At 53.8% G+C, this 20,046-nt stretch overlaps 1 protein-coding gene across 1 annotated transcript; it reads left to right on the top strand.

Moving 5' to 3' along the window:
- Positions 1 to 4,397: 4,397 nt before the first annotated feature.
- Positions 4,398 to 13,016, top strand: SLC29A3 (solute carrier family 29 member 3). The gene is made up of 5 exons (XM_009479517.2): positions 4,398 to 4,646; positions 8,910 to 8,992; positions 10,086 to 10,312; positions 11,478 to 11,640; positions 12,347 to 13,016. The coding sequence occupies exons 1-5, from the start codon at positions 4,398 to 4,400 to the stop codon at positions 13,014 to 13,016; spliced, it is 1,392 nt and encodes a 463-aa protein (XP_009477792.2).
- The last annotated feature ends 7,030 nt before the right edge of the window (positions 13,017 to 20,046 follow it).

Genomic DNA, 20,046 nt, shown 5'->3' with positions numbered 1-20,046 from the left:
CGCCTTTCCATTTCAGCACATCGCCGGTGGGTTGGTTGCGTGCTTCTGCTTGTTTGCTCGCAAAAGAGGAAAAGAAAAAAAACAGGCCGTGCATATGTTTGGGGCTATTTTGACATCTGTGTGGCCAAGGCCATCTGATCTGCTCTCCTCAAAGGCTCGGAGAGGCTGGAGATGGGTGGTGGCCGGCCCTGGCTCCCACGGCTGTGCGTGCAGTAGTGCTGCCAGGAGATGAGGTATCTGGGTCCATTTGCATTTGTCCCACAGGCAGTTGTACGTGGAAAAGACCCTCCAGACTAAGACTATCTTGGGGCTTTCTGCAAAAAACAGGGACTGTTTTGCTTCGATGAAGAAAGGCTGGATACACGTGCAACGGAGGAAAAAGCAAGGAAGAGATCCAGGTTGGTTATAATTGTCTTTGGAGATGGGGAAGGCTAAAGGCAAACAGCTGGCAACAGGAAACATAAGATGTAAAACTCCACTAATTGCCAACACAAGTGCAAACAAATTGGCAAAATGTGTCTGATCGTAGTAGGGTTACAGAAAAGCTGGGACCCCACCGGTTTATCACTTTCCCGGGTGGCTGCCCATGTGCCAAGGAGCCAAACGCATCTTTGGGGAAGGAAAAAAGGAAAGAAGAGTGGGGGAGAGGAAGAAGGCTAATGATGTTTTCCTTCATAGTCCCATGGTGCCTTCAAGGTGAGTGTAAAAGTGCAGTTTGGAGGAAATTGAGGACTTTACGGTGAAATTCATCCTAACAGGGCAGTGCAGGAAGCGAGTAAAGGAGGAGCTCATGTCCCAGCTCTGCTAAGGGGCCCCTCATCCTCCAGAAGATGCTCTCCATTCCCAGCCCTCACAGCCTCAGTAGTGGATGATGCACTCACACCTTGATGACTTCCCCCAAAACCCAAGCCCAGGGGAAAGCTTTTGTTATCCCCACACCATAAGCCAGGCCACAAATAGTGCTGATTTTTAAGAAAACGCTTCTGATTTCAAACTGTGGGGTCCCCAGTGCTGTTTGTGGTGCATCTGCAAGAGCTCAGCTGGAGACACGTAGAACCATCAAATCGTTTAGGTTGGAAAAGACCTTTCAGATCATCCAGTCCAACCATTAACCTAACACTACCAAGTCCACCACTAAACCAATTAATGGGAGAGTAAGAATTCCATGTTTCCTGGCTTGGTGGCTGGATTATTTTTTAATGAAAGTAAAAACTAGGAATCATTAAGGTTGGAAAGGATCTCTAAGATCATCAGTCCAACCATCAACCCAACACCACCATGCCCACTAAACCATGTCCCAAAGTGCCATGTCTGCCCATTTTTTGAACACTTCCAGGGATGGTGACTCCACCACATCTCTGGGCAGCCTGTTTCAATACTTGACTACTCTTTCGGTGAAGAAATTTTTCCTAATATCCAATCTAAGCCTCCCCAGTGCAACTTGAGGCCATTTCCTCTTGTTCTATCGCCTGTTACCTGGGAGAAGAGACCAGCACCCACCTCCCTACAACCTCCTTTCAGGTAGCTGTCGAGGATTTCTAGGTTTTTGCCAGATGTTTAAATGCTTCTCTCAGTGATTCAAACATTAATGTAGCGGTGAAAAACCACTGCCCCATTATCCAGATACTTATACCACCTTCACTGTTTGACTGCAGAGTCCTTTCTGGAGCTCAGCTACTAGCACTGTTCTGAGGAGGCAGGTGTCTTTATAATACAGATTATTTCCATTAGTGACCAAAGAAAGCCATGGCCATTTGTATTAAGAATCATAGAATCATAGAATCATAGAATGTTTTGGGTTGGAGGGGACCTTTAGAGCTCACCCAGCCCAACCCCTGCAGTGACAAGGACAGCTTTAACCACATCAGAGTGCTCACAGCCCCGTCCAACCTGACCTTGGAAGTTCCCAGGGATGGGGCCTCCACTGCCTCTCTGGGCAACCTGTGCCAGTGCTTCACCGCCCTAATTGTAGAAAATGTCTTCCTTATATCCGGTCTAAATCTATTCTTCTTTAGTTTAAAACCAGAATCCAGCAGGAATTTAAATCTCATTTAGATTCAGGTCTCCCCTCAGCCTCCTTTTCTCTAGGTTAAAGAACCCCAGCTCCCTCAGCCACTCCTCACAAGACCTGTGCTCCAGACACCAGTTGGCAGGGGGCAGCTATCGCTGCTTGGGAACTGCCTGGGTATCGGTCGGTGGGTGGCGAGCAATTGCATTGGGCATCACTTGCTTTGTATATTGTTATTATTATTATATTGTTATTATTATCATTACTATTTTACTTCGTTTTCTTTCAGTTATTAAACTGTTCTTATCTCACCCCAGGAGTGTTTCTCACTCTTACTCCTCCGATTCTCTCCCCCATCCCATCGGGGCAGGGCAGTGAGCGAGCGGCTGCGTGGTGCTGAGCTGCTGGCTGGGGCTAAACCACGACGAGGGGGGAAAATGGGGAGAGCGGAGAGAAAAAAGAGGGGGGGAAACCCCCCCAAAAAACCCAGGAGGGCAGGGATTTGTGGGAGGAGGCGGGCGGCCTGCACCGCCCCTCGTCTCCCTCCCTCCCCTCCGCACAGCACCGGGGCCTGGGCCGGGGATGGGGATGGGGATGGGGATGGGGCCGGGTCGGGGATGGGGATGGGGATGGGGCCAGGGCCGGGGATGGGGATAGGGATGGGGATGGGGATGGGGATGGGGCCGGGGATGGGGATGGGGATGGGGATAGGGCCGGGCCAGGGATGGGGATGGGGATGGGGATGGGGATGGGGATAGGGATGGGGATGGGGCCAGGGCCGGGGATGGGACCAGGGCCGGGGATGGGGATGGGGATGGGGATGGGGATGGGGATGGGGATGGGGATGGGGATAGGGATGGGGATAGGGATGGGGATAGGGATGGGGATGGGGCTGTGGCTGGGCCGGGGATGGGGATGGGGATGGGGATAGGGCCGGGCCGGGGATGGGGATGGGGATGGGGATGGGGATAGGGATAGGGATGGGGATGGGGATGGGGCTAGGGATGGGGATGGGGCCGGGGCCGGGGCCGGGCCAGGGCCGGGGATGGGGCGGGGCTGGGGCCGGGCCGGGTCGGGGCCTGGCCGGGACTGGGGAGGGGGCCGGGGCATGGCCGGGCCTGAGATGGGGCTGGGGCCGGGCCGGGCCGGGTCGGGGCTGGGGATGGGGCCGGGCCGGGCCGGGCCTGAGATGGGGCTGGGGCGGGGAGGGGGATGGGGCCTGGCCGGGGATGGGGCTGGGGCCGGGCCGGGTCGGGGCTGGGGATGGGGCCGGGCCGGGGATGGGGATGGGGATGGGGCGGGGCTGGGGTTGGGGCCGGGCCGGGCCTGAGATGGGGCTGGGGCCAGGCCGGGGATGGGGCCGGGCCAGGGCTGGGCATGGGGATGGGGATGGGGATGGGGCGGCGATGGGGCCGGGGATGGGCCGGACCGGGGCTGGGGCTGGGGCCGGGCCGGGGCCACCCCCGGCGGGGCGGAGCGGGGCGGAGCGGGGCGGCCCGGCCCGGCGGGGAAGGAGCCGGCGGGGTCCGTGCGCGGTGCCCCTGTAAGTGCTGCGGGGCGGGGGGCTGGAGGGAGGGGGGGAAGGAGGGAGGGAGGGAGGGAGGGAGGCGTGCGTGGAGGGGTGCGGCGCTCCCCCCTCCTGCAGCGTGAAGGCTTTTGTGCAGACGCCCCCGGTTCCGCCATTTCGCGCTCCGCCCGCGCTTGGCTCGGCCCTTCCCCCGGGGCGGCTTGGCCGGGAGTTTACACGGCGCTTCGCAGAGCCTGACGGTGCTGGAGCCCTTTCGGAGTGCTTTTGCAACCCCCCACCCTTAATTTACACCGGCTTCGCCGAGCCTCCCGCCGCTCCCTTTAGCTTTACGAGTCGTCCTTCGACGCCCGGTGATGTTACGCTGGTTTACGAGTCCTTTTTTTTTTTTTTTTTGCAGAGCCTTGCTGATGTTACATTAGTTTACAAGCCGGGCTGCAGAGCCTGGTGGCGTTGCAATTCGTTTACAACTCATTTTAGAAAGCCTGCTGGTGTTCTGCTAGTTTACAGGTTGCTCATGCGAAGCCTGATGGCGTTCTTGGTTTACAAGCTGTTAATTTTTTATGGAGCAGGTTTCCTGCTTTCGCAAGGCCAAGGGGAGAGGTTAAATATTAATTATAGATGGAAGCGTGGGCGCTGCCACGGCGGAGCCCGTCTCCACCACGTCTCGGTCCCCTCTCCCACGCTTTTCGGGGGGCCAGCCGTCCCCGTGCCAAGCCGGTTCAGCTCACTCATCCGGCGTTTGCTGGGCGAGCGCGGGCCAAAGGAGGAGGGAGCCGTGCCCAGCGGCTTGCGAGCAACAGTTTGCACCCCTCGCGTGATAACGTCTTTTTTGGTGGTTGTTTTTTGCAGCCTGCCATCACCATGCACCCGGCAGCCGGCAGCTTTCCCCCAGACGAGGAGCCCCTGGTCGAGGAGCCCTTGGTGAACAGATACAGCCGGCAAAAGCCAAGCGACCGCTTACACGGGGCCTACATAATTTTTTTCCTCCTGGGCATCGGGTCCCTGCTGCCCTGGAATTTTTTCATCACGGCAAAGCACTACTGGATGTACAAGCTACAAAACTGCTCGGATCGGCCAGGCCCAGCAGGACAGGCAGCGTCCGATCTGCGGGTGAGTGTGCTGCTTTCAAGGCAGAAAAAAAAGCTGCTTTCCTTCCTTACTTGCTCTTTTCCCCTTCCGCTTCCCCAGAAGGTGAGTAAATGTCCTCTGGGCTTTTGCCTGCTGCAAACCTGTGATTGGGGTTGATCTGAGAAGCGCACATAGAAGCGAGAAAGACGCTTAAAACTAATGAGCGTAGCACTTTGTGGTCTTTTACCTGTATTTGGAGCGCTAAGGTGTAAGGTGTGTTTAAAACATTTGGCTTAAGCTGCCCCGTAAGCAAGGCTGCCTTTCATAGGACAGTTTCTACGGTGCAAGGTAAGAATCTGTGGATTTTTTTTTTTGTGTTTCACACTTGGTATGCCCCTGAGCCCCCCCCCCAGGGCTCTGTGCTTTTGCAGCCGGACTCGGCCGCAACTCCCTGCGGGCTGGGAGATAAATTGCCCTGAACTTCTGGCTCTGTGGTGAGGCATCGAACACATTTTAGGCTTTTTCTCCCTTGCTCTGGCTGGTGCAGCGCGTCATTTGGAGGTGATAGCAGGGCTTTGCAGGAGCACCAGCCCTGGAGCACGTGGCTTGCGATAGTCTCGAGCCCCGCGGATGCTTTACTGCTTTTCCTTCAAGATCTGGCAGGTGTGACCGAAGTATCTCCTTGCAGCGACAAACATCTGGCTTTTGGCGTACGGGACGAGGAGCTTGTCATGGGGTGATTGATGAGCCGGCCTTGGGGCGGCGGGCTTGATGGCCTCTCTTTTTCTCCCCAAAAAAGCCGCTTTCTCTTGCTCCTCCTGCCACAGCAGGATTATTTCCCTGTGCTCTCCTGACAAAGCAATGGTGTTTCTTTGTGGCTGGAAAAAGTGTCAGCGCGATGAGGCCGCGTCCCATCCTCCTCCCGTTGCCAAGCTTGTGAAGTGGTTGGGGCACATTTTATTTTTATATAAACACAGAGCCAGGTGCGACGCCCACGTTTTCTCTATGATTCCTCACACCGGTATGGCATCTGCGGCTGTGTTAATTTTAATTGTTGTTAAGCCTGCTGCATTTTTGATGGGGAAGAAACAGAGTTGTCGCTGACGGTGCTCGTACTAGGATGCTGAAATACCGGTGTGCTGGTGTAAATCGAGATACTGGGTGGATTAAACCGATGGAGACCAAGCCCCTGTGGTGCCCAAAGATCGCAAATAGGCTGCCCCTGGGCTAGCAAGGATGCTCAGAGAGGGGGTGAAGGGTGCTCCGCTGCCGCGTGGCACGATGTCCTCCCACGCTCCCTGCATCCCACCTGCTCCTCATTGCTTCTACGTCATGCTTATCCAAGGCAATTCTTGAAAAAGCTGTTTTCAAGTTGAGTAAGTATCTCTAGGTGTCTTCTTCCTAAAAACTCTTGCGCAGCTGTATTCCTGGTCGCATCAGCCATTACTTTGTTGGAAAAGATATTTTTCCTCTTTCTGTATGGCCATGGTGCAACGCTTTTTACTTCCTCCGGTGAAAAGCAACCTGGCTTTTCTGTGGCAGTCAAATCTGATCAAAAATAAACCAGTCGGCCCTATTTCTGCCGCGGGACGGCAAGCCAGGGCGCTGTGGCAGGAGGGTTTACCTGCAAACAGAGCTCGACTGCGGAAAGATGCGCCTGTGGCCGGCAGCCTGCTCTTGGCTCCAGCCTGCTCGCTGCTGCTTAATTTCATGCCCCGTGCTCCAGGTAACGCTCTGGTGCCTTCAGCTGCCACCATGGGCCTGGGCTGCTTTTCCAGCCCGGCAGGAGCCCAGCTGCCAAGTCCGGGCTGGAGCGGAATAAAAATTCCTTTACAACAGCATCTCGGCAACTCTGGGCAGCGCTGGCTGATGCCAGTGACTAATTTGCCACTATGATGCTTTGTTCTTGTTTGGGTTGGTTTTTTTTTTTTTAGGTACCGAGTGTGTGCTGTGCATTGTGGCAGCGTGTTTGAAGATGCTGTAGTTAATACAGGGTCAAACACCTCCATTACGCAGCTTGGCTCCATGGCTGAGGGATGGCTCCTTCCTCTGTGAGAGAGGCAGAGGTGGGAGGCAGGTGTCTGGTTTGCTTTGGGGATTATTATTATTATTATTTATTATTAGCCAGGAAAGGGGCGACAGTCTTTCAGTGCCTGCGTTTCCCCTCTAAAACCATGTTGGTGATGAGGAGCTTGGCCCTTGCGAGCAAGGGATGCCCGGAGGGGACGAGCTGCCTGGTTGGGGAGGGCTCAGCAGAAAGGGAGAGGAACTAGATACGTGTTGCATAGCCAAAAATTTGCTCTGAAAGCATGTATGTGATGGGTGGGAATACCCACGCAGGGAGAAGAGTTACCATCTGAGCTGGATTAACACCTAATGAGCAGGAGCAAAGAGGCAAGATGAGTATGGAGCCTGATATTCCAGGAAACATGAAATTGCTACTCTACCCTTAACTGGTTTAGCGGTGGTCTTGGCAGTGTTAGGTTAATGGTTGGACTGGATGATCTTAAAGGTCTTTTCCAACCTAAACAATTCTATGATTCTATGATTCTTCCCTTTATCCAGGCATGGATTAAATTTGCCACTTGCCATTCTTCTGCTGCATTTAAAAATGTGACGTGAGGGCTTTCCTTTTTCACAGGAACAACAGCAGTTGAAACCCTTCCTCTTGGCTTTTCTTTTCCAGCAGGGTTTGGCCATGGGTAAGGCAGGGTAAAATTTCCCAGTGCAGTGCAGGCTCCTCAGTTTCTTAAATACTTCCCCGGCTCTCTTCCCACTGCTGGTATGAGCATGTTTGCTGGGAATGAGTGAACATTTCCCCAGGGTGCTCAAAATGCAGCATCTCTGCTGGATTACCTCAAGTATGCTTCTGCTTGGCGGAAAGCATTATAAAATCTTTTTTCCTCCCTAAAAGAAAATTAACTTGGAAGTATGTTAAATATCCCCAGGCTGGTTTTGGGGGTTTGTTGTAAATAGGTTGGTAAATAAGTCTTAGTATTAGCAGCCAACTTTGCATTTTACTTTGTCTTTTCTCCTATAATTCATCGTATGGCCGTAGAGCTTTAAGCCTCCTGCTTTGCCAAGCCGATGCTAAGTGCAGGCGTTTATGTCTCCGTCTATATGGACCCTCTAGGAGTGATTATTAGATTTCCCGTCGCTTACAGTAAAGCTCCTGATAGGGAAGAATAAATGAACGTGCTTGTAAACTGATTAAAAGACTACGATGCGAAGCTGCAAAAAAAAGAAAAAAAAAAGGTAGCATGCAGAGAAAATGTGCCAAGTACCTTCTCACGCTCGGACGCAACGCGGCCCCGTCTCTGTAGCTAGGTAACTGCAGAAAATGAAAGCCCATCACGATGGGGGTTGATATGTAGGTCATCCTCTTTGCGAGCATCGTCCTACCTGCTGGCTGAGATTCCCGCAGAAAAACCAGGGGATTAAGCACCTTGAGGGGAGGAGATGGAGCAGACACGTTTTAATAGCATAATACGTAAAATGGATTGAAAAACGTAAGCGTTTGGTTGCAATCTTGGCAGAGAAATATCTCTCTCTCTCTGCTGTGCTTATTGCTTTCTGCGTGCCCAGCCTGACCTCTGCGCGAGGCAGGCTGGTGAATATTGACTGATGCTGCAGCCGACTTGCTCGGATGATATACGAGTCCCCGGAGTAAATGTGTGTTGAGTCTCAGTATAGTTTCTCAATGAGTTTTGTGTGCGCAGAGAGGGAGACTGGGAGGGAGAATAACGTCCCTGTGTCCCCGACCCGTGCTGCTTTTGCTCGAGCATGTTCTCAGGCGTGGTGTCCCAGTCGCTCTGCGTGGAGAGGGATGCAGAAGTTGGGCTTTGGAGGCAGTTAGCTAATAATATTAATGTGTCCCAATTTATAAAAACCAGCCCTCATGGAGCTCAAGAAGGGGAAAATGTTCAGGGGGGGGGTTGTCCAGGACATCGGAGCCAGCTGGAGAAATTCAGACCTCCTTATTTTGGTTGCTGGCTTGCAGAGCCAGCACAGCAGTAAGGCAGGTATTTCCTTCACCATTTTTACTTCCGAATTCATTATGTCCCTAATTTCCTGAAATATCCCAGGGCTGTTGCAGGACGAGACAGCCCTGGGGTGGCTTCCATCGCCCGTTCCCTTTGCCTGTCACCCTGAGCAGCTTTGCAACATGTGCTACGATGCAATGAGGTGGACACCTACATCATAACTCCCCACGCGTGCTGTGTCGTGCCGTATTTAGGACCTGAAATTCATGTGTTGTTCCCCACCCCACCACCTTTTTTTCCTTTGGTTTCTTTTTCCTGGCAGGACTTTTTTGAGAGTTACATCTCCATCGCTTCGACTGTGCCCTCGGTTCTGTGCCTGGTTGGAAACTTCTTGCTCGTCAACAAGTAAGTGCTGCTCCATTCCCGGGTCCATTAGCCGCGGCTCTTCTGGCTTTGCCTGTGTTGCTCCTGCCTTTCTCCGGCTTCAGCCGTGGCTTCCAGCTTAGCCTTCCCTTCCCTTGGGGGGAAGCCACAGGGCACACGGGGCATCGTGAGCACAGCCTCCCTGTTGCGGCCAAAATCCCCTTGTCTGCCCCTGCCAGAGCCACAGCTGGCTGAGATGAAGTGGGGTGAAGCACCCTGCTCCTCCCCAGCAGCACCCGTGCCTGGAGCTGGTTTGAGTGCCCTGAGCGCCCAGTGCCCTGAGCTGGGTTTGGGGACCACTGTAAACAAATTCCAAATAAATTCCTTGGTTAATGGTTTGGCAAACTGTCTTTCCTCTTAAAAATGCCATCGTTGTCACCAGGGGACCGGCTGACGAGAGCTGGGCTCATCCAGGCAGGAGTAATGCCTTGCTCTGGTCCTACCAGCTGCTGAACTGGGTTAAGAAATGGACCATCTGTGCCTTGTTGCAAGCTTGATTTAAATCTGAAATAGCCGCCTCCCCTCATTTGTACCGTTCCTTATCTCAGATCAAACTCCTGCATGTTTGTGGGCAAAGAGGAATGTGTTTGTGTGCTTAATCTCTAGATCCCGGCTACCGGTCCGGCTCCCTGCCTCTCTCCCTCGCCCCCTTCGTCCTGCACCCAGGCCAGCCCATCCAGTCTCCCGGCTGGGTGATAAGCAACATTCCGTGCTCACAAACAACTAATTGTCTCGTGGTGACATGCCTGGGGTTGTTTTCAGCCAGCCTGCCGTGTTTTCCAGGCAGGCTTTATGGCTGCTGCTGTCTGTTGCTCCAGCAATGGGGAGAGCTCCTGATTTCTCAGAGAAATGGGTATTTACAGCTCGGTTGGGCTTAGTCCTACTGACGGCAAAAGGGGAAATGTCAGAGTTAACATCTCAAGGCTTCTGAAGAAAATCATTATTTTTTTATTCCTCGTCTCCCTCCACCTTTATTTTCTCTGATCCTTCTCACAGCAGAGGAGTTGGCATCCTCTTGCATCGCGCCTTCACGTTATAGTTTTAAACGCAGGAGTCTCCTTCCTCACCACCCCAGGGTGCCCGCCAGTGTCCGGATCCTGTCCTCCCTCTTCGTCATGCTGGTTGTCTTCCTGGTGATCACGGTGCTGGTGAAGGTCGACACCTCTGCCTGGACCACCCCCTTCTTTGCCCTCACCATCAGCTGCGTGGTCGTCGTCAGCAGCGCCTCGACCATCTTCACCAGCAGCATCTTCGGCCTGAGCAGCTGCTTCCCCATGAAGAACTTGCAGGCGCTGATCTCAGGTTGGTGGCCCCCAGCCATGCCGTCCTGGTGGGATCATCATCTTGGGTTTTCTGTGGTTGGGTGGTTGGTTTTCTTTCCCTCCTGCATCTGGTGTTTTGTCACATGGGGTTTATTTTAGTAACTTAGCTTTGTCTTAAAGATAAAGGGAAGTTGCTGAAGGAGAAACATGCTCGGTCATGTGAGCCAGCACTCTTGTTTCTGTAAATACCCATAAACCCAAGTGCTGAGGGGTCAGCAGAGACGAGGAGAGCGGTGGTCCTTCACTGTCCCTGCCCAGGGGGGCAAACACCCTGCAAAGCAGCTCCAGCCAGTGCGGTGGCTTGACTTGATTATTTGCTCTGTGCAGGGAGAAGGGGGGGAGGAGATGCGTCCCTCAGCTCCTCTGTTTGCAGCTGGAGGAATCTTCAACTTTGCATTGTCTCCTCCTGTCTGTTCAGCATTTCCGTGCATTTCCATGAGTGATGAGGGGCATGTTGGGAGCCGTGAGTGATGAGCTCCCTGGAGGTTTGATAACATTATAAATGTGCTGTGGAACGGCTGACAAACCAAGAGGGGAAGGGGAAGAAATCAAGATGGAGAAATTTTTCCAGGGGCCGAGACAGGAGTATTTTAATGAGCTTAGCCCGGTGGGGGAAATCACCACGTCCCCGAGATGGCATGCCCGTTGCTGGGGGCTTGAATTCCCGTCTGGGGGACTGCAGAAGAGAGGTGGCTATATGTGTGCCAGCGGAAAGCCAGGTTTAGGCTTTAGGCAGGGTTTGGACCTTATCTGCAGGACTCAGCCTGTGCAAGCCCAGTGGGTCGGGTCCTATCCTGACCCTTGTGCAGTGCTGTGGCTGCGTTGGAATGGATGCAGGATGGGACCTGGGCTGCGATGCAGCCCCACAAATAGCTGCGTTGTAGCGAGGCGTGGAAATGGAGATGAGGTGGTGTGTGCAGCTGCGCCCTGAGCTGGGTTTGGGGATCAGTGTGTGGGGTGAGCTGCTTCCCCTGGGGGGTTTGTGCACACCAGGAGGTGTTAATAAGGGGATGCTGCTGTTTCTGGGTTCCCCCTCTGCATCAAAGTTCTCCTTGCTGGAGGTATTGTGGGTTGTGCTCTGCCACCTCCATGTCCCTCACCTGTGTCCCAGGCGCTGAGCGCTGGCTCTCTGGTCCCCCACACAGGTCAGGCCATGGGCGGCACGATCAGTGCCATTGCCTCTGTGATAGACCTGGCGGCAGCAGCCGACGTGACGGATAGCGCCCTGGCCTACTTCCTCACCGCCGACATCTTCATCATCATCTGCATCATGGTGTACCTCCTCCTTCCCAGGCTGGAGTACTCCAGGTGTGTGCACCAGCCTGCCACGGCCATCCCACAAGCATGGGTCGGGAGGGTTTGCTACTGTCAACGCTGAGCCAGCTTGCTGGGGAGACCCATGAGATACTTGCTGTGCCAGCTCCTGCCCCGTCATGCCCGGCATCCCACCCCGCACCCCGGCGCTGTGCCGCCTCCACCCGCGCTTCCCCATTTGACTGAAACCACAGACTGAAACTGGGCGCCTGCCCTGGCGCATGCTGAGTTTCCAGCAAGCCTCCCCTGGGGGGGAGGGGATGCTGATGCAGGGGCTTCCAAAATGCATGAAGTCAGCGAAGAGCTGGGATCTGGAAGCAGCCAGCGAGGTGGGTCCCCGTAGGGCATCCCTATCTGCAATGTCATGTGCTGATGTGCGTGACCCGTTGGTGGTGTTGGTGCTTGCAACCCCCAAAACCACCTGGCCCCACAAATGCCTGCATGCAGTAAGTCTCCCCTGTGAACCACCGAGGGTGTAAAGGGATCCCCGCAGTAGGGAAGAGGGGGCGGTGGGTCCCTGAGGGTCACCCCTCTGTATGAAGCAGCAGCTGGAGGTGCAATGGGGTTGCTGCATCTGTCTTCACTGGGTCCAGCAGACATCCCTGCATCACCAGCTTCTCTCCTGCTTGCTCTCCAAATCTCAGTTTGGGTTTCCCCCCACCACTCATGGCTAATAATCTCCTTCCTTCTCTTTTTCCAGGTATTACATGAGCAGCCAGAAGGAGAGCCCATCTCTGGCCGCCCTGCTGCCTGACAGCTCTGCAGACGATGAGGCAGAGCCAGGAGGAACCACAAATACTTCCTTCCTTGCAAAAAGCACCGGCATCCCCCCACTCCGCCCCATCCTGCAGAAGACAGCTCTCCTGGGCTTCTGCCTCTTCTATGTCTTCTTCGTCTCCATCGTCATCTTCCCTTCTCTCTCCTCCAACATTGAGTCGGTCAGCAAGTCCTCGGGGAGCCTGTGGAGCACCAAGTACTTTGTGCCGCTCACCAGTTTCCTCCTGTACAACTTTGCCGACTGGTGTGGGAGGCAGATCACCGCCTGGATCCAGGTGCCCGGCCCCAGGAGCAAGCTGCTGCCTGCCCTTGTCCTCCTCAGGACCATCTTCCTCCCTCTCTTCATCCTCAGCAACTACCAACCCCGGGCTCACATCCAGACGGTGCTCTTCAACCGAGACATCTACCCGGTGGTCTTCACAGCGCTGCTGGGGCTGAGCAATGGCTACCTGGGGACACTGGTCATGGTCTACGGTCCCAAGATCGTGCCGAAAGAGCTGGCTGAGGCGACGGGGGTGGTAATGACGTTTTACCTCATGCTGGGGCTGGCTGTGGGGTCTGCCTGCTCCGTTCTTGTTGTCCACCTCGTGTAGAGGAGCAGCCGGGGGGGTGGATGCCCTCAGTTTGTGGTGCTGCTATTGGGTATTTAGGTTTTTTTCCCCCCGCAAAAAGCCAGGCATGCCACAGGTTTTGTGGCAGGCTGCCTGTCTTGGTGAGGGTTATATCCAGGGGGAAAGTCCTCCTTCTGGGAAGGGGTGTCCCCTGTGCTTGGGAGGTTCCGTCGGACATTTGTCACTCCCTGGCTTAACCGGAGAAAAGGCACCAAAAAAGGCTCATCCTCCTCAGGGAGCTCAGGGAAGCACCGGGAAACCTGTCCCTCACTCCAGTGTCAGTGGGCAAGGGTGGCTTGCTGGTGCCACCACGCTGGTTTTAAACTGAACCCGGGGCTTTTGATGGCACCTTGGGTTTTGCTGCCTCATTGTTATGAGGTTAGCCCTGCAGTGTTTTGGTGGTCTCGGGGGGATCCCCCTTCATCAAGCTGTGATGGTGGTGGTGAGCTAAAGGGGATTTGAGTCCTGGACCACCTTCAAGCAAGCTTCGGGAGCGGATAGCAGCCACGCCAGGGAGCAGGGCACCATTTTGGGGGGATTTCATACATTCATGCCACAAAAAAGCATATATAAGGGAAACCTCTCCACTTGGACTTCTGCTTGCTTTAATTTTTCCAGATAAGGGAAATAATTGAGGGATCATCCAGCCACTAGTGCCGGGGCTGTATGTCGTGGCCAACCTGAGACCATTTCTCCTGTGACCGTGGTGTGACGGTTGTGGACTCTTAACTTACCTGTCTGCAGCTGAATCCCAAGGAAAGCCAAATGCAAAGTGGTCCTAACCTAAGGTTTTTAAGGTGCCTTTAGTTGGCATTGAAAAAGGTCTATAAAAGCCAGGGAGAGGTATTAGAGAGGCTCTGAGGTGATGTTCACAGCAGAAAACTGATTAATTTAGGTAGACAGGCAGCATATGGTCTCCAGCTGCTTTCAGAGGGGTGGGCTACTGTGACACCCAAAAAGATGGCCCACCCAAAGGGGACCAGCTTTTAAAGTCACTTAAACTTCCATATGCAAATGCAGCCTGGACTAATTTACTGCAATTGCGTGCATTTATGGTCTAAGAGAGGTGAACTGGTAGGCAAGGATGTAATGGCGTAACTTGGCATTACAGCTGATGCCTCGGGGATGCTATCTATGGAAAATACTTCCTTTGAGACTGGCTCATTAGCGGATGCTCCCTCAGCATCTCCTGCTTGACCGAGTAGCGGTGATGGTGCTGGTCTGGGTTGCCAGGCCGTCTCCTTGCTGTGCTGGATGTGGTGGTTAGCGAGAGGGAGGATGCGGGCTGGTGCTTTTCCACCCACGGCCGCCCTGGCTTTGCTGGGAGAACGGCAGGATCGACACTGGTTATTGCCATGGGGTGAAATGTAGGCTTGGTGGGTGTTGGTTTTTCATATAAATCCTTCCCAGTGTTTAGTTTGGGCTCGTTGGCAATACACGCGCAGTTTTGCTTTACGGCTGATTTTTATTTAAACATAAAATCCAGACATGAGTGGAAAATTTACAGGGCGTGCGGTACCGAGGAGCAGCTTTAATGGCACCCGACTTTGCACATGCGGGCTCTTAATTGTGTCGCTTCGGTAGGTTTGCAGCCCTTTGGCCCCCGACGCTTGGCCAGGGACCGCTTTGGCCAGCGTTGACCCAGGTGAAGGTCCACCTCAGCTTGAAGGGCAGCCCAGGGGCTGAGGGTAGCGATGCCGGCTGGCTGGCGGGGTGCTGCTCCCGAGGCGAAGCGCTCCCATCGCCTCCATGTTGCTTGAGGTAATGCGGTCATTGGTCATGGTTGAAAAGCCTGAGGCAACCTCATGTTGGCAACCAAAACGTCCCTTTGTGGCCTTTCGGTGCTTCCCACTTGAGACCCTGCCACATGATCTGCTCTCCTCAACTCATACGTTTTCCCCCGGTCCCAGGTATGATGAGATTCTGCTTGTTTGCTGACTGCTTTGCACCTCTGCTGATCCTCTCCCTCATGTTATAGACCGAATACCTCTTGAGACAGAACTTAATTATCTGGTACCATTGCTAATAAAGTTAATTCTTGATACTGTGCAACTGCTGGTGTCTGAAGTGATTTCTCTTGGAGATGCATCAGTATATGCACTTTTAGTTTGCATTTTTCCTTCTGGTCATCCTTCTCTTCCAGCCTGGATTGTAAACTCGGAGAAATCACTGACAAGGGCCGAGTGAAGGAGCCCCAAGAGAATTGCTTTCAGAGCCTGGTTATTCTAATTTAATATCTCCAAATGACCTGCAGGTACGTGTGGAGAGTGTACTTATTGCATCTGCAGGGGAGGCAGGCAAAAAGGGAATTTATCCTTTGTCTTTGATGGTATTCAGCTAAGGAAAGTTAGAGAAACGAGGGGAAAAATCGATACGGGTTCAAATTGGACAAGAATGAGGTCTGAGTATAAAGCAGGGACTGCTGGTGGGAGCGCCGTGGTACGGGGATGGATGCTGACGGGCAGCCTGAGCCATGAGCATGTGGGTGATCCCCCTGCAAAAGGGGACGGGTAATTTATAGGGGATTGCGTAGAACGGCAGGGAAGTAATTACTGCTGGATACTGCCTGGGCAAAGTCGCATCTGATGCTCTGCGTAGGCTGCATCAAAGAGCTCAAGCTAAGAAAACGCAGAATGATGAGGGAAAGGGAGGTTGCAAGGCAGAACGAAGGATGCCGAGTCTTGCCACGTTGAGCTGTTTTCCAGATGTGTTAGTGGAAAAGCAACTGTGGCTTATGTGTTGATGGTTTTAAATGTATCTTTGATAAGGAGTGTAGCCACTGAGCCCGGTTTCCAGTTCAGGAATGACACACGCTCCCTGCTTTACACCAGCATCGAGGTGGGACAGCCAGCAGAAATGCTGCAGGGGTCAAAACCTACTTTTAAGCCAGGAGATGACACTTCTAGGTCTCAAAAAGCTTTACAAGAGGGAGTTGCTCCCCAGGTATTTGTTTGGACCTGGGATACCCAAGGTCCAGAGGAAGATCTTGGGTATGGGCAAGGCTGGGAGCTGAGCTGGGTCCACCGGTCTTCCTCGCCTGCCCAAAACGGCGTTGCCAGATTTGTGTATCTTTGATTAACACCGTCCCCTCAGCTGCTTAAGAGAGGCTAGCAGGGTTGTAAATGTTTTCACCATCTTTCAGCCGAGGGAAGAGGGCTGTGAGCTGGCTGGCGGGGGACAGACCATGTGCTCTCCGCAGGGCTTGGCCTCCTCTCACCAGTGGGCATAAAATGAGCGATGCAGGCGCCTGCAAAATTCATGAGGGTGGGCCCACAAAGTGAAACTAAATCAAAGATGTGCACGAATCCCTGCTCGGTGCCAAGTGGCAAAGCCACCGTGTGCCCAGCGCTCGGGGCCAGCGTCGCTGGCAAAGCAGCCAGGAGGATGGAGAGCCCCCGCGCTCCCCCAGCTCTGCGGAGGGCCGGCAGCCCGGCGCGGTTGGGATGCTGCCCCGGCCCCACGCTGGCTTCTCAAAACGGCCTTTGGTGTGAAATCCAACTGGCCGAGGGGAGGCGAAAGCTGTGAACTGGCAAAGCAACACCGGCAAGACGGGAGGGCGCGGGGAGCGGGAGGGGGTTGGATGAAAGGGCAGAAAGTGGAGGAGACGCATCTGTTGCAGCTTCTGCTCAAAGGAGAGTAGCTGAGCCTATGCCCGACCTTTTTTTGTCCTCTCTTTCAGCTTAGTGGTGCCAACTACTCCTCCCTGCTACGGAGCTGCAGCCTTTGAGTGTAGGTATTGGGGGTTTTAAAGCGAACAAATGCGCTCTAAGAGGAAAGGAAACTTTTGTTACGGAGCGATACTCATCCCCCAGCGGTCACAAGTGACTGTCCCTCTTTCTCTCTGATCTCCAAAGCCTTGCCTAGCCTGTCCCCACTCGGTGGAGTGCCCCACGGGGTAGAAATGCTGCCACCTCTCCGTCTGTGATACTGGCCTTTGCATTACAGAGGCTTTGGTGCAGCACTGTTGCCCTTTGGGAGGTGGAAGCATCTTTGAAACAACCTCGCCATCCTTCAGCATCGCCTTGGTGGTGACCACAGAGAATCATAGAATTGTTTAGGTTGGAAAAGACCTTTAAGATCATCCAGTCCAACCATTAACCTAACATTACCAAGTCCACACTAAACCAATTAAGGGTAGACTAGACTAAACCATGTCCTGAAGTGCCACGTCTACCCGTTTTTTGAACACTTCCAGGGATGGTGACTCCACCACCACCTCTCTGGGCAGCCAATGCCTGACTACCCTTTCCGTGAAGAAATTTTTCCTAATGTCCAATCTAAACCTCCCCTGGTGCAGCCTGAGGCTGTTTCCTCTCATCCTATCGCTAACTACTTGGGAGAAGAGACCAGCACCCACCTCACTACAAAGACAACGACTCACAAAGCAACAGCAGGACAAAATCAGGGTGGAGAAAAGCTTGCTCTCATCTCAGCTGCTCTCTCAGCTCCCTGCCTGGTGTGAGCCTCCCGAATAGAATAGAATCGTTTAGGTTGGAAAAGACCTTTAAGATCATCCAGTCCAACCATTAACCTACACTACCAAGTCTACTCTAAGCCAATCAAGGGTAGACTAGACTAAACCATGTCCCAAAGTGCCACCTCTGCCCGTTTTTTGAACACTTCCAGGGATGGTGACTCCACCACCACTCTGGGCAGCCTGTTCCAATTCTTGACCACCCTTTCCATAAAGAAATTTTTCCTAATTTCCAACCTAAACCTCCCCTGGCGCAGCTTAAGCCCATTTCCTCTCGTCCTATCGCTAAGTACTTGGGAGAAGAGACCAACACCCACCTCACTACAACCTCCTTTCAGGGAGTTGTAGAGAGCGATAAGGTCTCCCCTCAGCCTCCTCTTCTCTAGGCTGAACAATCCCAGCTCCCTCAGCTGCTCAGAAGCTCTGCTGCCTCTCGGCTGCTCCATTGTACATGTTTTAGGGAAGGACTCGGCCTTTCAGTGTTTCGCCGGGATGCGCTGTGGGTCTAAATCCTACACAGCTGAAGCGGGATTGCCTTTGGTGGCTCAGCTGTGGGAGCAGGGGCTGCAAGGGCCGTGGTACCTGGCAGGGTGTCCGCCCAGCAGCACAGAGCATCCCTGCGCGTCTGCGTCCGTGCCTGTCGCCGGCATCCTGACAAAGCTCCTAACGAGCTCTGGCGGTCCCCGTGGCCAGCCAGGGGCCAGCATGCATGACCTCGCTCTTAATTGCTGCCCTGTGGCAGCTTCATTTGTACGGGCAGCAGGGTCCCCGGGCAGCGCCCTGTCCTGCGTGGCCCCACCGGCTCCGGCAGCGTGCGGAGAGCTGTCACCCCACCACAGACAGGGGGATGCTCTCTGACCCCTGCCCCTCCAAAATGCTGCCGCCTCGCCCTCCGCAGCCACGGAAAAGACCCGTTTTGAGGTATTTTAGCTCTTGGCCCTTTTCCCCCTTTGCCCACGCTCGCATGTGCGGGGGTGAAGCTTGCCAACCTCCGTAGCTTTGCAGCATGCCTCCGGCAAGCATCCTCCTGAAAAGGGGCACGCCAAAGGACCCAAGGGCTCGAAACGCCGGCGGTCATCATCTTCAACAGGGACTTGAGGAGGGCCGTGGTCCCCAGCAGACGAGCTGAGCTGATCCCACCCCTCCGTGGGTGCCCCAGAAGAAAAAAAAACTCGGCTTTGAAACCTTGCCAGCCAGCTGCAGGCTTGCCCGGCTGCTGTTCTCCTTTTACATGTTTCATGGAGTAATTTGTACTATATTTACACGACGGTGATAAACAGTTTTTAAAATGGAAGCGAAGAAAAGGCAGTTGAATGGATTGTTACAAAAAAGCCCTGTTTGCCATTCCAGCAGGGGGAAAAATAGGGATAAAAATCACCATCCTAGGGACATGCTGTTCGTCAGATCTGGGTATTTTTTCCCTTGATTTGTGTGCCTAATGTGAGGAGAAGTCGCAGATGCATGCTGAATTCTGCAGGGAACATATGCATGCATTTAAATCATTTACAGCATTTACTGGTGCAATTGTAAAGCACATTATTTTTCTGCATTTGTAATTAGGCTCTAAACAGATGGTGAAGGACTGTAGCTTCTGATTAGACAGGCTTGTGCTCTGTTGGACGGCACTGTGAGAACAAACTGAGCTGAGAAAGTTTTCCTCCTAATTTATCACGCCGTGGCGGGGGGGGACAGCGTAACTGGGGCTGGCTGAGCACGAACTCCAGCGTGCCCATAGCAGGCTGGGCAAAGCTGAGCGAGCCGGCGGGTCTGCTCCCTCTGCCAGCCCCGCTTGCTGATGGATGGGGTGCACACACACGTACCCCCCCTGCCCCAGCTCAGCTTCGATTCCAGGCTTTTGTAACCCCGCCTCGCTCTGCGCTGCACAGCTTCGGGTCCCCAGCAGCACAGGATGGAGCGTCTGCTTTGACAAATGCTTTTAATATGAAGCAGAAGGCTTGGGTTTGAAAAGAGGCTTTAAAGCGGGAGTGAGCTCCAGGCTCACGGCTGCGTACGAAGAGCAAGCACGCGTGCCCAGCGTTAGCTCTGCTCTTCGGCATCTCCTTTTCGCTGCCACCCTGGCGAGCCCTCGGCTTGGCGAGGTGGGTAGAGTTGTCCTGCACCTCTACTGAGGGCAACCTTGGGAGCTTCAACAGCAACGTGCGGTTGGCCCATTGGATCTTCATCTTGAGGACCTGACTCTGGTTTTAAACGCATCACCTCGGAGACCTGCTTAGCCTCTTTTTTGGCCTTAAACAGCAGCAACAGCTCTTTACAGCCAAAGTGCAAGTACCTCCACACCAAACCCGTGTTCCCTTGCATGCACCCTCACTCCAGCTGGTCAGGAATCCCCCTCACTGTCCTGTAGTCACGCAGGGGAGAGTTTATCAGGTGTTATTTGTACTTCTTCCTAGTTTCTTATTTTCCTGGCTTACCTCCTTAAATTACAAGCGTGTGAACCCAGCCAAAATGGATTAAATGAGAGGCAACTGGAAGAGCAGAACAACACAGAAGAGGAGCACGCTGTGGGCCTGAGCAGCT

Source organism: Pelecanus crispus, chromosome 10 (assembly GCF_030463565.1).
Source record: "Pelecanus crispus isolate bPelCri1 chromosome 10, bPelCri1.pri, whole genome shotgun sequence".
NCBI lineage: Eukaryota > Metazoa > Chordata > Aves > Pelecaniformes > Pelecanidae > Pelecanus > Pelecanus crispus.
This window is presented reverse-complemented; position numbering and strand designations above follow the sequence as displayed.

Bases quoted from the DNA above. Each gene is read 5' to 3' on its own strand.
- SLC29A3 (XM_009479517.2), top strand. From the start codon at position 4,398: ATGCACCCGGCAGCCGGCAGCTTTCCCCCAGACGAGGAGCCCCTGGTC. The intron at 4,647-8,909 runs GTGAGTGTGCTG...TTTTCCTGGCAG, and splicing joins AGGCAGCGTCCGATCTGCGG to GACTTTTTTGAGAGTTACAT. The intron at 11,641-12,346 runs GTGTGTGCACCA...CTCTTTTTCCAG, and splicing joins CCCAGGCTGGAGTACTCCAG to GTATTACATGAGCAGCCAGA.